General features: G+C 37.4%; 1 protein-coding gene and 1 pseudogene across 2 annotated transcripts; both read left to right on the top strand.

Moving 5' to 3' along the window:
• Positions 1 to 2,195, top strand: LOC130740952 (transcription factor bHLH18-like). 2 transcript variants are annotated; one of them, XM_057593685.1, is made up of 5 exons: positions 1 to 126; positions 211 to 325; positions 422 to 955; positions 1,037 to 1,417; positions 1,682 to 2,195. In XM_057593685.1, exons 2-5 carry the CDS (start codon positions 278 to 280, stop codon positions 1,754 to 1,756), a joined length of 1,038 nt encoding a protein of 345 aa, XP_057449668.1. In that variant the 5' UTR covers positions 1 to 126; positions 211 to 277; the 3' UTR covers positions 1,757 to 2,195. The 2 variants fall into 2 exon arrangements, with proteins under 2 accessions (XP_057449668.1, XP_057449669.1); XM_057593686.1 differs by having other exon boundaries at positions 72 to 91.
• Positions 2,196 to 9,678: 7,483 nt separating this feature from the next.
• On the top strand, positions 9,679 to 11,135 carry LOC130737277 (transcription factor bHLH18-like; annotated as a pseudogene).
• Positions 11,136 to 15,762: the final 4,627 nt, after the last annotated feature.

The following is a 15,762-nucleotide window of genomic DNA, read 5'->3' as shown; positions in this document are numbered from 1 at the left end:
AGTTAGCAAAGAATATTCCACAGAACGAATGGTAACCACGTGCTCTTCAATAAATTCTAGATCAAATTTCCTGCTACTCTTTATAAAAGAGGCAAGTTCTTCTTATCCCACTCTAGCTGTGGATAGGTATTATTTCCATTTCCAGTTTGGAGTATGAATGTCTTGGGTTTGTGAAAATGTCTAAACCACATGTTTTTCTTTTTCTTTCAGGATCATTGGTTAGTCCTAAGATTTCTCACAAGTCACTGTAAGAAGATTGCTTGCAGCTAGCAGCAGAATGATGTCACCAGAGGGAGAATCATGGACAAGTTGGTTGTGTGACTTGGTATATTCAACATCTTTGTTTTCAACTAACTACACTTTATGTGAGTAAAACAAAACTCACTCTTGTAACTTAGTACCCTTTTCTCTGTTTTCCCAGGAACCAGAGGATTGCAATTTCCTCAATGAATCAGACACAAACTGGGCAGGTGAAATTAGTTTCCCATCTGAAGCACAGGAACAGAACTTGCAGAGATCTTTCACTATAGATAGCAACCACTCTCACTCTACCACCACCTCCACCTTCAAAACAGAACACTGCAGCAGCACCATGAGCAATTCCTCCTCAGGGGAGGATGATAACACCACCTCTGAGAGGCCTTCCAAGACACTCAAGATGTCAAATGCTTCTCCCTCCTACATTCTTTCGTTTAGCAATGAGAATCCAGCACATATATTGAACTTTGATTCTACCCTGAAGCCAAAATCTAAGGCTTTGACTGTGAATGTGAATCATCATGGGAACAGGTCACTGGAAAGTCAAAAGAAGGAGACAAAACGCAAAGTACAGGAGGGGGAGAAGGCCAGATCTCCTCACCAAGCTCAAGATCACATAATTGCTGAGAGAAAGAGGAGAGAAAAGATTAGCCAGCAGTTCATTGCTCTTTCAGCCCTTATTCCAGGCCTAAAAAAGGTTCAGTTCATTTCTCTGCTAATTAGTTAAGTGGATTCAATTTTCTGGTACTGATTATTAAGGGTATGTAATATAATGCAGATGGATAAGGCTTCTGTGTTGGGGGATGCTATACAGCATGTGAAACAGCTCCAAGAGCAGGTGAAGCTACTGGAAGAGCAAAGCCAAAGGAAAAGCTCAGAATCTGTGGTGTATGTTGAGAAATCTAAGTCCTCTGTAGTGGATGATGATGTCTCACTCTCAGACACATCCTCAAATTCAGACAACTCTAATAATTTTTCACTGCCTGAAGTTGAGGCAAGGGTGTCAGAGAACAAAGTGTTAATCCGAATCCACTGTGAGAAACAAGAGGGGGTGCTGATGAACATACTCAAGGAGATACATAACCTTAATCTATCAGTGATCAATTGCAGTACCTTGCTTTTTGGGACCTCCAAACTGGACATAACCATCATAGCAGAGGTATACTATAGCTACTTCATTCCATGGCTTTCATTAGTTAATCACTTAGTTTACTCCTAGTTAAAAAAGGTTCAATAATGTTATGTGTAAGAAAATTTTCCATTTTGATTTGTTGACGTTGAGAAGTGTGACTTGGATTGATAGTTTCTTGGCTTATTGTCACTTTTAGGCTCCTCCATCTCAATATATGTTACATCATTTGAGTAAGGGTGGGTTTAATTTGGAACTATATGCATAATTTTGTTGAACCTGTTACAAATGCAGATGGATGATGGGTTCAGGCTGAGCGTGAAGGAACTGGCAAGAAAGCTTCGAGTGGGGCTCTTGCAATTCATGTAGAGGTTTTGTCATTACCTGGCCCTGACTTTAATGTATTCGGTTATGGAGTCAATAAATGTCCATCTTCTTAGCAGTGTTGACATGAACTAGATAATGGACCCGTTAATTATAGAAGTAGTTGAGTTGAGACTTGAGTATCAAAAAAAATATCCACACAAATTAATAAAGATGGGATCTATCATTGGGAAAAGAGATTGATTGAGTGACCGCAAAAATGCACTGCCATGGAAATGAGACACGTCTTGTCCTAACTTAGAAAACATAAATTTTCTCCTTAGAAAGTCATAGAGTGGATTAATTTAAGTACTTAAAAATTGATCCACCTTGTAAGCCCTCTTTTCTCCTTTCTTGTTAGGCGTGTTTTAAGAGTAAGGTGAAGAATAATTTTTGGCTTCAATCATGTATCATAAGTTTGACTGGAATATGATTCCTTTGCTGATATTGGTTTTGGATTCTTGCATTAGTTGATAGCTAATTTCGTTGGCATTATACAAGTAAACCAAATGCAGATATACATTCTCCTTGTTCTCTTAAGAAGACTACCCCCAATGTCTCTCTCTACCCGTAACACCTTATAGCCAACACAACCAAGCCAGACCAGAAATATTTTTTTGTTGTTTTTTTTGTGAGGAGTGTGTAAGAACTGGGCCGAGAGGCCCAATATTCAGTCCGGAATTGTTTTAAGTTTTTTTGTGCACGGTAAATGTCAATTTATTACTTACGTAGACGTTTTTTTTTTTCGGTACATGTGTTTACGATTCATTATTGTTCCGGTATGGAACTATCAAGCAAGGGCTAAACGGTTTGAAAACTATAGAAAACTCATAGAATGAGAAACTGCGTGAAAAGTTAGGTCCCCCACCGCTTGGGTGGTGTCTGATATTTATAGATTGAGTTTCGGTCCGCCCGGACCATGGGTTGCGTGACCCATATTTACATTAAGCTGATAAGCCCAACTAATCAATAAGTCCATATCAGACCACAAGTCCACAAGACACCGAGTCTTAAAAGCTTTAAGACGAAGTGTGTCTTTTTTTCGAGCCCACAAGTAATCAACTCACCCAACACTACACAAAGACTAACAAGTAATTGACACGCCCAAAATGTGCAAAGGAAATAATGGGCACACAGGCTCCAAAATCAAAATTTAAAAGACATAAAAGCTAAGTAGTCATTCCTTTGTCATTTCAACTTTTGCTGTTACTTCTTGATCTTTGTGTAGCGTGTGCAAGTTGACCCAAATCGTCTCTTCGCATCAATCACGGCTTCACTGTCATTATCATGATTAATGTTCTCTTCTCCTAAACCATGATCACAACCTGCTCTCATAATACGACAAGTAATAATGCACAATAATTTGAAACTTGAACAAAATAAAAGTTAAAGACTTAAATGTAAATCAATAATATGGAACATACTTACTTCACATCGCTTGCACATTCATCTATTCTCAGTGTAACATGGGAGGGCCACGATCCGGTCCGCCCATTTGTTACATGATAATGATAAGCCCAAAGTAAAATGATTCGGTCCGCCCATATCAGTCCATTGCCTTCACATTTTACCGTACATAGTAAAACACTCTTGAGTGAATCTCTTAAATGTTGTAAAGTTCAAACTTAATCAACTACTTTGGAATCATAAGGCCTTTGTGTACATAACTTAGTCAAATTTTTCACTTTTTGACTTAGTTATTCATGGAAATCAAAGTCTCACATTTGATTTCATTAGTATGCTCGCGTGGAGACTTGTGCTTAGTTTGGACAAGCTTAAATCCAATTTAAGACTGTGCTTATGAATTCGTGGTCGAATGCTCTTGTTTTAAGAGACTTACTCTTTTCTCAATTGTCTGACGTCGCCCAATTGATAGACCTTAGTTGATAAGTTTCCGCTATGGGTAAAAGAAATAAGTAAAATGATACGCCCTTGATCACTTTAAAAAGGTTATGCCTCGTTAAAAACTCTCCCGCCTGGGGTAGAGAAAAGAGTGCATACCTATTATTCATTAATAGTTGATGCCTCGTTAAAAACTCTCCCGCCTGGGGTAGAGAAAAGAGTGCATCAAATAAAATGTTACGCCCTTGAACATTTTTTTTTAAAAGGTTATGCCTCGTTAAAAACTCTCCCGCCTGGGGTAGAGAAAAGAGTGCATACCTGTTGCTCCTTTTTTTTTCTGTACATAATGTTTTATGCTTTGACTGTTTTTAGTCAACTCATCACCCAATGCGTTATCTCAGCTCCAGATTTCATGCATTCCTCAAAATGTGACCAGCTTCTAGATTAGTTGGATGCCCCTTCTTTAAGGTGGAGAGTTTTGGCCCTCAAATTTCAAGTGGAGCTCATGAAACAAATAAAAATGGTAAGAAGATGCAACAGTATGAGGACAGATTGCAAGGCTTAATTAGAATAGAATAAACTAGAGACTTATGCCATGCAACACAAAAGAAAAACTCAAACCAGAATTATTACATGCCTGTGAAGAAACAGAAGGTAACATACATATTCATACAAACAAGTAGGTCATCATTAAATCAAAATATTCTTTGAGGACTCAAATAAATAAATTAGTTGTAGTAAACTAAGTTCCAAACCAGCACCAAAACATATGATTATACTTGATACACATTTCAAAACTCAACGCCTTATCCCTCATAATAACCAGATCACATGAGAAAGAAAGGCGTTATAAAATCAAACACCTCTAATTAGGAAGTTAACTGCCAAGTTTCATGTTCAGATGCAAATAAGTGCAGGTTCATATTTAAACTACTCAAACGGGCAAGGAATGAACCAGATAGCAGGCATGCTTATGAACAAAAACCACATGATAAGAAAACAGAGCACTATCTGCTACATAAACTGGCAAAAAGCAAACAAGCAAACTGGCAGATTATGCAGAGACAGTGTTTTAATCAAGAAGCAAACTTGGACTAGATATTGGAACCAAAATTTTAATTATGCAGGTTATTTTCAAAGCAAACTTGCGGCATATGCATTCACCAAACCAATATAGGGCAATCATAAACAGAAATAGATTCACTAGGAATTAGGCTCAAAGGATTAAATTGTCACCCATCTGACTTTTGTTTCTTGAAATTCACATAGGAGATTTATCAAGCATATAGCAGGTAATAAAACCAAAATAGAATCATGAAAGAAAATGAAAGCCCATGTGAAACGTTCAAATGAGATGGAAAGCATTAACTTCAGAATCAACTTTGGCTTAAAAGAAAGATTTGTCAAACCAGGACTTTGTCTCAGTTCCAGATTTTATGCACTCTTCAAAGAGGTGATTCTGGCTCTCATATTTTTATTCAAGCTTGTCAGGGTGATTTGACGAGGCTTCTTCCTATTCTGCTTTTCCTTCAAGCATTTCAATTGTAGTAGCATTTCCAATATTGAAATCATTATTTCAACTCCAATTTAAGCATGATTGAACCAATGGCCTGTCATAAAAAGATACGCACAAGAAACTCCAAAAAGCTGAGTTTTAACGAGATAGAAGGCAACAATTATGAGCAGGAAACAATTGACAATAACCAACTTGCAACATAACAATCCTCTTTTACTGTGAAACAATCAATCATACTAGCATCTATTCTTCCACTTTCAAAGCATTCAGTGTTAAACAATAAGGTGTTAAACAATAAGGGAAGTAAAAACATTATAATCCTCATCATGATTTCAATCTCAACTCGCAAGTCACATCATATTTATGTGAATGATAAGAATTTAGATGTGCAAATAACTAAAACCTGTGAACAGAGAGCAAAGCTCCCAAAGCAAAAGCATTTCCAAGTCATCCTTGCTATTTGTGAGAAAAACCAGCCACTGGCTCTCAAAACTCATGACAAAATGCCAATACACTTGATAAAAGTTAAATCATGGTTTCTCTTGTATGAAACTATGCAGGTGTGTATCCTTGCACACTTTAACCATAAGATAAGCACCCAAGACATGTAAACTACTAGAGAACTAAAAAGAAGATGCATTCCAAATTTCTCGAACAATTAGCCAGCACTACATGACAACTAAAGTAACCAGTTTTAAGTTTTAAATGAGTGCAAGTAAGTGGAAACCACAGCTAGTAGAATGAATGTGGAATGTAGAGGAATCGATAAACTGGACTGTAGGCGAGATAAGGAATTATCAGAATTATCAAAGGATGGATGTGAAAATTAGACATGAATGAATCAAAGGAAATTCAGTCAATCATTGCATCAAACGAATAACAGGCTCGAACATGAACATAGAAAAGAGAATGTTCCCCTGTTCCGCACATCTGGCATGTTCCCTTCATCTTCACCTGGCATGTTCCCCTCTGTTCCGCACATCAGACACAGAAAAGAAAATGACAAAATTAGTTCCAGAGTTTTGATAATCAAAGGATATTAACAAAAACCAACAGAAGATAGAAGAAAAGTTGAAAGAAATGGGATATGTTTCAGTAATCCTGAATCAGGTTTGGCTCGCCCTTGGCGTTGAGCACCACAGGCGAGAGATAGAGATGTCAGTTAACACTTGTCCGCCGTTGAACTTTCAACGCCGGCGAAACTTGCTCGCCAGAATTCCACCGCAGAAGCGAACGTATTTGCCAAAATTGTGTCGCCAAAGCGAACATGCTCGCAATACTTCCATCACCACAGCAAACGTGTTCGCCAGAACTCCATCGCCGCAGCAAACGTGTTGAGATTGCCTCATATGCAAAGTTGAAGTGCAGAAATCGTTCACCGATTTCATCGAACAGTTGGCGTGCCATTCTGATTCTCCACTACTTCTTCTTGATCTGATCAGTTTCTCCATCTGATTTACGGACACAAAAGAGAGTAACGAAATTAATTTTGAACTATTGGTAATCAGAGTACAAAACTAATGGAAACAAAACCGAAACAGAAAGTAGAAGAAAATTTCCAAGGAACGAAGATCTGTTTTAGTGATCGTGAATCAATTCGGTTTGATTCAGAGGTGGCGGTTGAGACAACATGAACGGTTGCAACTCTGAGTTAGCAGTTGAGAATGGCCGTTTAAATTCTGGGCATGGCGGTTGAAATTGAGTAGGCGATTTCGACTCAGAAGTGGTGGCTTCATCTCTTAAGTGGTTCTTCTTCTTGATCGCCCTTCTCTTTTTCACCTTATCTGGTAACCGTTCGCCGCTTGCCCTCCCTTTCCTCGATCTGTTTACTGATGTTGTTTAAGCGGCGAAGCAGATCCGTGATCCAGAAGCAATTCTTCTCCAATTTCCTTTCAAGGTCCTCATTTTCACAAATGAACTCACAGATCAAATACGAAATAAATCACTGCTAAAAAGAGAACAATGAGAGTTGGAAAGCCCATAAGAAAAACTTTCCAAGAGGATCAAAAAACCATATTAAATATCAGAGAAAGAGAGAGAATGCCAGTGGCATCAAGTTCGCCAACAGGCTTAGTCATGATGACGGTTTCTGAAAAAATGGATGGTGTATCAACGCTATCAACTTCGCATGTCTTCATTTTTCTTTTCCACTGCTATTTGGGATGGGCTGAACATTTTCTTCTTCAATTTCGTTCGCCCTCCTCTCTCAGAAGCAGAAATCACATAGCCTCTTGTTCATGGTAGTGGGGATTTATTTTACAGAATTCCCACAGACGGCGCCAATGTTCCGGTATGGAACTATCAAGCAAGGGCTAAACGGTTTGAAAGCTATAGAACACTCATAGAATGAGAAACTGCGTGAAAAGTTAGGTCCCCCACCGCTTGGGTGGTGTCTGATATTTATAGATTGAGTTTCGGTCCGCCCGGACCATGGGTTGCGTGACCCATATTTACATTAAGCTGATAAGCCCAACTAATCAATAAGCCCATATCAGACCAATTATGAAAAAAAAAAATGTTGAGATAATATTTAAAAATGGTTCTCTAATTGACATATGTGAGTTACTAACCCACAACTCAATAGACCAATATAATTTTTTATAAATAAATCAATAAATAAAATAAAAAGAGTTTAATGGATATGCAGTGTAAAATAGTTTTACACAGACATCCAATTGAATTCCGCCAAATCAGAAAATATCTTATTCTTTTAATTAAAATTAAAGTCAAATGTAATTATCTCTCCTATGTGACATGCTTTGATTGGATGACTGTGTAAAACTATTTTACACTGTCAGTGCATATCCATTAAACTCAAATAAAAATTATAACTTACTTATTTTTAATGTGATTTGACGATGAGTTATATAACCTAAATTTTCTCATTGGTCATATTGACAACCACATTTAAAAAAGAAAGATACAAGACTTAAATGATAACGGAGTAGTGAATATTATCTTTGTCCCCGTAGGATAACTCAAGTGGTAGGAGTTGTGAACATATGAGTTGGGTAGAGGGAAGTCCAGTTATCAATTCCTGGCGGGTGCAATTTATCTTTTCGATATAATAAAAAAAGTGAATATTATCTTTAACCGTAACCTCATTTAAGTCATAACTAGTAAGGATTTATGGGTCATGATGATGATGACATAAATCTTGTTGAGTGCCTTAAAAAGAATTCTTAATGTAATACTAACAAATATCCAAAAATATGCTTTCATTTGCCATAAAATTTCATAATTAAATGAAAAAAATGCAAAAATCTCGTGAACATCCAAAAATGCTCTTTTAGGTAGGTCATTGAGTTTTTAGTAGGTCACCGTGTTAATGTTTGACACTTAGCCGGTTTTTTTCTATGTCACTTTTTTTCACATAGCATCATGAACGTGATTTGGGCGTAACTATTTCGTGTATGTTCATCAAACAGATTTCATTGGATACGTAAATCGTCTTCCTGAATTCCAAAGTACATATGTGAAAGGGGAAAAAACATTCGTTTAACTTCAACTGAACGTAACAAAAAACAAAACACAGCCTTCATGCGTGAAACTAGCCAAAAGTTCTCAATTTTCTCACACTCGTCAATTAGCAACGAAGCTTTGTTTCTCAGTTTTCATCGTCTTCATTATCTTAAGGCATCACCTGGGGAAGGCTTGATGATCTTCTTTAGAAAATCATTTTCTTCTTTAACAACATATATATTTTGATGTTGATTGGGGCAATTTGCCTAAACACCCGTATAGGTTTGCAACCGGTTTCTGCATCTTCTTTTATGATTCATTGTGTCTTAGAAGTCAGAGAAGCAAGTCACCACCTCTAAATCCTCAGCAGATGCCAAGCATCATGGATTAGTAGTTGTTACAAGTGAGTTATAATGGATTTCAGGCATTCTAAAGGATCTCCAAACATCTTGCCTAGCAGCTATGACTTAATGTGATAGTCAATCAGCGATCCACATTGCTTCTACTCCAATTTTCCACGAGAGAAGAACAAAGCATATTGGCATCGATTGTCAGTTTGTCCACGAGAAAGTACAATTTGGTTTGATATATAAAGCTTATCCATGTTCAATCCATACAACAATTTGTTGATATTCTCACAAAGCCTGACACATTGTCGGTTTTTCAATTACTTCTATGCAAGATGAGTTTGATCAACATCTATATCCCATCTTGAGGGGAGTATTGAAGTGTAGCATAGTTAATAAGCTTAGCCTATCATTGTATTGGTTAATTTTTATTTTTAGTTGGTTAACCATAACTTATTAGTTATAACAGAATGTTAAATGAGAACTCAGTTTTACTTCTCCACTTTTCTGATATTCAACCCTTAATTCAGCGTGAAATTTTAAATTTGATCCATTCTCATGGTTTTAGGGATATACTAATATAATACATATAATACTATAACCATGTGCATGTGCTGTTTAATAAATATAAGTTCAAATTACACCCATTAAGATTTAAGAATATATTAATCAGCACATACAAGGTGCTTTTTTGTTTTTATAAAGGATATTAAAGAATGGAAGTTCTTCTTAGACTATTCAGAAATCCCGCTGTCGTTTTCCGAAGGTATGGATTTCATTTTTACTTTTGATGAGTATGAATGTGATGTGTTTGTGATAATTAATGTGAAACTGAATGCCTGATTTTTCATTTCTTCCAGGATCATTGGTCTTAAGCTTCCTCTACAGATAGCTTCAATCTTCAAAACAGAGAACTGCTACAGCACCATGAGCAACTCCTCCGGAAATGATCATAACACCACCTCTGATCAGAGGCCTTCCAAAACACTCAAGATTGTAAATTCTTCTCCTTCCTACGTTCTTTCAATTACCAATGAGAATCCATCACCAATGTTAAACTTTGATTTGACCCTGAAGCCAAAAGGCAAGGTTGTGAATGTGATGAATCATCAAAACAAGGAAATAAAACACATGGTACAGGAGAGGGAGAAAGCCAGAAGATCACCTCACCAAGTTCAACATCACATTCTTTCTGAGAGAAAGAGGAGACAAGATATTAGCCAACAGTTCATAGCTCTTTCAGCCCTTATTCCTGGCCTAAAAAAGGTTCAGCTAGTTTTTCAGTGATAAAATCCAAATGACTTAATTTCTCTGGTGATTACTTAAGTGGATACATTTTTTTTGGTACAGATTTTTAAAGGGTATGTATGTATGTATTGCAGATGGATAAGGCCTCTGTGCTGCGAGACGCAGCACATGAAATAGCTCCAAGAGCAGGTGAAGGTACAGGAAGAGCAAATCAAAAGGAAAAGCACAGAGTCTGTGGTGTATGTTGAGAAACCTAAGTCCCCTTTAGACGAAGATGTCTCAGACACATCCTCAAATCCAGGCAATGAAAACTCTTCTGACCGCTTAAAAACAGATAATGTCTCACTGCCTGAAATTGAGGCAAGGTTCTCAGAGAACAAAGTGTTGATCCAAATCCACTGTGAGAAAAAGGAGGGGGTGCTGATGGACATACTCAGGGAGATACATGACCTCCACCTATCAGTGATCAATAGCAGTACCTTGCTTTTTGGAACCTCCAAACTGGACATAACCATCATAGCCGAGGTTTACTACTTCATTCCATGGCTTTCAACATATAAGCACTTAGTTTATTCCTAGTTAAACAAAGTTCATCTACCTACCATTTGAGTTTGAACCGTGAACAATAAGAGTTTAACTATCATGTGTTAAAATTTAACTTTTTATTAGATGAATTTGAGGCAGCAATGATCGAACTCTAAACGTTTGGTCATAGAGATTCTGATACTATGTCACATGACTAATTATCCCAAATTTTTTACTTAAGGATTAGATGAATATAATGGTTTTTATATTATTTCTAATTTTCCTCCTTTCTTCCTAAAAGTTACATAATAGTAAGGATGGATCTTTTTTGGAACTATACACATAACTTTTTTTGTTGTTGCAAATGCAGATGGATGATGGGTTCAAGCTTAGCGTGAAGGAACTGGGTAGAAATCTTCGAGTGAGGCTCTTGCAATTCATGTAGTATTCATTCTATTTAGTGCGTTAGCATACATGAATATATCGTAACATGCGTTATTTCATTTTGATATTCATTCGTCAAGTAAAAGTGTATTTGGAAACTTAAAAAAATGTCCTTATAAACAAGATGTTAAAGATACCTTTTTATTAAGAAAAAATGTGTTAAGTGTAAAATTTGGGATTAAGACCAACTTTTTTATAAGGTTGGGTCCTTTTGAATTTCCTTAGGCTTCATACATACACTAAAAGTTAGGGATTATCACTAAAATTTTCATAGAATCAAGTACAAGTTCAATGCAGGTCTTAGACAGCCCCTTCCTTTAAGCCTACTGATTCCCCCACTTGGAAAGGAATTTGTAGGATCAGGAATTTCGTGGAGTAGGGGACAAAATGGACGATGGGCAATGGTATTTTCGTCTCCTTCTGGAAGGATTCTTGGATTCCATCTATGGATACTCTTGTGGAATTCTTGCCAGAGGACCTTCCTGAGGCGTGGGCTACTAACTTACCGATGACCTATTTCACATCTGATGGCGATTGGAACTGGGAGCTACTTTCCCAAACCCTCCCTGTCGAGGTTAATTTGTAGGATTCGAGCGGTTAACCCCCCAGGCATGGAGAAGGGAGATGATCATCCATATTGGCGTTATAGCGAGGACGAGAAATTCTCTCTCTAATCTATCTTTCATGTCCTTTGTGAACCTCAGAAGGATGATCCCCAGAAACTTTTTGAAGTTATCTGGAACCATAGAGGACCCCCTCGCATCCAATCCTTCCCATGGAAAACAAGGCATAACAGGCTTCTTAGTTCTTACCAACAGTGAGAGGAAAAAGAGGAAGATGACAAATGATGATTTATGCCCCAGATGTAGCTTAGCAGAGGAAACTATCATGCACGCCTTAAGAGATTGTGATCTTGTCAAGGATGTGTGGGAAGGAATGATTGATGAAGACGATTGAATTAGATTCTTTAGTTAGGGTCTTACTGATTGGCTCTGCTTTAACCTTGAAAAGGATTTTGTCCAAGTTCGTGGAACTAGCTGACCCCTGTTATTCAGAATTTCAATATGGTATCTCTAAAAAGATCGGTGTGACCTCATATTTAAAAATCGAACTACCCTTCCGGATGTCATTGCAATTTTGATTAACAACTTGCAAACCAAGTGGCTAAGAATCAGATGTTACCTGATAAGCCAAACAAGATCAAATCAAATGAATGCCCTCATAGCTTGGGCATGTCCTAAGCCTAATATTTTAAAGCTCAATACAAATGGGTCAATCTTCCAACACAATCAAAGAGCAGCGCCCTAATGTAAATTACTTGGAGACTTGTAGTCCGATTGTTAAACCGGTAGCTATTCACATCGTTCTCTTTTTCGCTCTCACGCACAATTAGTGTATCAAACAACTCGATATGAGTAACGTTTTTCTACATGACTCACTTTCGGACATTGTCTTCATGAATGCAGTAATATCGCCACTTGGCCGGTTATGTTGATACGACACATCTTTCTCATTGATGGCATCTCCAAAAATCTCTTTATGGCTTCAAGAAAGCGCCTAGAGTGTGGTACCATGCGCTAAGTCATACACTAGTGGGTCTCGACTTTGTGCAGTCATGATCGGACAACTCATTATTTCTCTATCATCATATGGTCATTCTCATTTATATCTTTTTGCGTCGATGATATTATGTTAACATGAAATCATAGTCTGTTACGTTGATCTCCAAGCTCATCAATAAACTTAGTGTAACTTTTGCACTAAAGGACCTTAGTTATCTTTTGTACTTTATTGGTATTGAGTTAGTCCAGTGCAAAGACACAAGTACATCTCCTACGTACATCCTTCATCGCCACAAAATGGATGGGGTCATGGGGAGAAGCCATTGACCACGCAAATTGTATATGTTGCATCTCCAGGTTACTACATGCACATTTACCGTCAAGACAACCGAGGAGCATTTGTAGTGCGGTCAAACTTGTCTTTATGTACCTCAAATTGGACTCTTACATATGGTCTATTGCTACAATGTGAGTCTTAGAGCATCTCCAATGGAGTCCTTATTTTGGGATCTTAAAATAAGATCTGGATCTTATTATATCCCACCATTGGAGCTATCCTACATGGCATGAGATCTTAGCAAAAACTAAGATCCGTGCCTTAGCTTAGGTACTCTCAAATGTGGGATCTTAAATAAAATAATATTTTTTTCTCTCTCCTTCAATACCATAACCAAAGTAAAAATTAGGGAGAAAAATAAATAATATAAATATATTAGGTACCGTGGGTCCAGTCAAAAGTAAAATAAGATCTCAACCACTAGAGTGAAATGTGCATGAAGACCTTATGAGTGTCTTAAATCCTATGTGGCAATTTGGGCCCACAAAAATTGAGTTAAGTCCCAAAATAAGTTCCTACCATTGGAGATGCTCCAATGGAGTCCTTATTTTGGGATCTTAAAATAAGATCTGGATCTTATTATATCCCACCATTGGAGCTATCCTACATGGCATGAGATCTTAGCAAAAGCTAAGATCCGTGCCTTAGCTCAGGTACCCTCAAATGTGGGATCTTAAATAAATAATATTTTTTTCTCTCTCCTTCAATACCATAACCAAAGTAAAAATTAGGGAGAAAAATAAATAATATAAATATATTAGGTACCGTGGGTCCAGTCAAAAGTAAAATAAGATCTCAACCACTAGAGTGAAATGTGCATGAAGACCTTATGAGTGTCTTAAATCCTATGTGGCAATTTGGGCCCACAAAAATTGAGTTAAGTCCCAAAATAAGTTCCTACCATTGGAGATGCTCTTACTACTCTTAGAGCACACTTCAATCCAGACTAGTCCGGAACTCCATTGATCATATCGCACATCTATGTACTTCGGCGTTTTTCATCTTCTTAGGTGATAATCCAATTTCTTGGAGCTCTCGCAAACAACATGCAAATCTATCTGTACAGTAACAATATAGAGTTATTCACAAAAATGGTGCTTACAAATCGCAGACCTTTTTTTTGGTGTAGCAGACCGTTTATTCATAACTCTTTTTTTGTCAAAACACGTTTTCCTCATCGATTGAACAAAGGAAGGAAGTAACAGTTTAAAATAAAGTCCTGAAAGTCCAAATAAAATTAGAAATGAGATTGGCCCACGGCTCAGCTACACAAGTCAGTAGTAATATATATCTCATTGACAAAAAAATCGAAATTCACTATTTATTATTTAACCTTTTTAAATTTTTTATGCTTTAAAAAATAACCTTTTTAAATAATTACAAGTTAAAAGACATACATATAGTTAATCCGATGCAGAAAAAAAAAGCATACATATAAAAAATGCCCCGGGTCAGTGTGGGTCACAAAAAGCCAGTTAAATATTTTCATTTGAAAATAAAAAATATGACCACATGAAGGATTTTAAATTTTTTTTGTTTGAAAAGGATATCATCACTTGTTTGGCCGTTTGGCAATTTGTATAGTTGTCCCCACTAACAAATGATTTTCACACGGTCCGAACTTGTATTTTTCACCCTTACGGAAGTCTAATTGTTTTTAAAGGATATAAACATGACATTAGTAATTACGGAAGTGTAGTTTATTGGAAAGAATTGTGTATACTTTCTTTTAAATATTGCCAGCAGTATCAAATTATAAGTAGAATCCATGCCCATTTTCATATATTATCCGTAGATTTTCTTCTTGTTCTGCATAAATAGGATCACCTAAAATATAGATGTAGATATTTCTGAACTTCTGATATTATAACTACAAGAAATTCATCAGATCTGGAATGAGTTTTTTTTTTGTTACAATGAGTTTTCAATTGCATATATCAAAAGTTTAATGAACATGTATTACATTATAATTAGCTCCACATTCTTAAAATCCAGTTGCATTCGAGTGGGCTTATCCCCTTCTTTCAACATATTTCTTGTAATTGAAACAAGATCTGATCAAAGATTTGCTGTTAAGTACAGACAAAACGAAACTAAATAAGAAATTATATATCATTGCACGAAGTTTGAAACTGTCATTTGTTTACCAGTATATACGTGGAATAAAAACTCTTGGATAAAAGTTTCCACTAATATTGAAATTGATCGGGGAGCGACCAAACTACCCGTGGAAGGGGGTAGCGGAGAGAGGTGGGGGAGTGGCAAGCCGGCGATCTGGACGTTCCCGGGAGGGGCTCCTGCAAGGGACTCCGATGCTAAAGTAAGTAGAAGAATGAAGAATGTGTAAGTTAAGAGGTGAAGAGAATGAGTTACCTTAACATGGAGGAGGAGCCCTCCTTATATACACGAAGGGAAATTAGGGTTTGAGTCATGCAACGCCATGCATGGCTCATACTTGATTCATCCCGGGCCGTTGGATCCTCCGTCGCTCCCTGCCGCAAAGCAGTGATATAATGGTCCAGGGTTCCTTGGGATCTGTGCCTCCAACCACTAGTACCATTGGGATAGGTCAACTCCTACATGGTGGGCCCGGTGATCGTCTTGTACTCAAAAGGGAAGTCTCCTCCGTCCCAAGCGGGCCGGGAGGGGGTAGCGATCATTTAGTGGGTGATCGTCCCATTAGGTCCACTCCGGTCGTCCGTTCGAGGGTTTCCTGGAGCGGTGGTCGT

Source organism: Lotus japonicus, chromosome 2 (assembly GCF_012489685.1).
Source record: "Lotus japonicus ecotype B-129 chromosome 2, LjGifu_v1.2".
Taxonomy (NCBI): domain Eukaryota; kingdom Viridiplantae; phylum Streptophyta; class Magnoliopsida; order Fabales; family Fabaceae; genus Lotus; species Lotus japonicus.
Note: the sequence above shows the minus strand (reverse complement) of the source record. Positions and strands in the feature narration are given on the sequence as shown.

Coding starts and splice junctions, on each gene's coding strand:
- LOC130740952 (XM_057593685.1), top strand. CDS start 278: ATGATGTCACCAGAGGGAGAATCATGGACAAGTTGGTTGTGTGACTTG. Junction 326..421: donor CAAGTTGGTTGTGTGACTTG/GTATATTCAACA, acceptor CTGTTTTCCCAG/GAACCAGAGGATTGCAATTT. Junction 1,418..1,681: donor ACATAACCATCATAGCAGAG/GTATACTATAGC, acceptor TTACAAATGCAG/ATGGATGATGGGTTCAGGCT.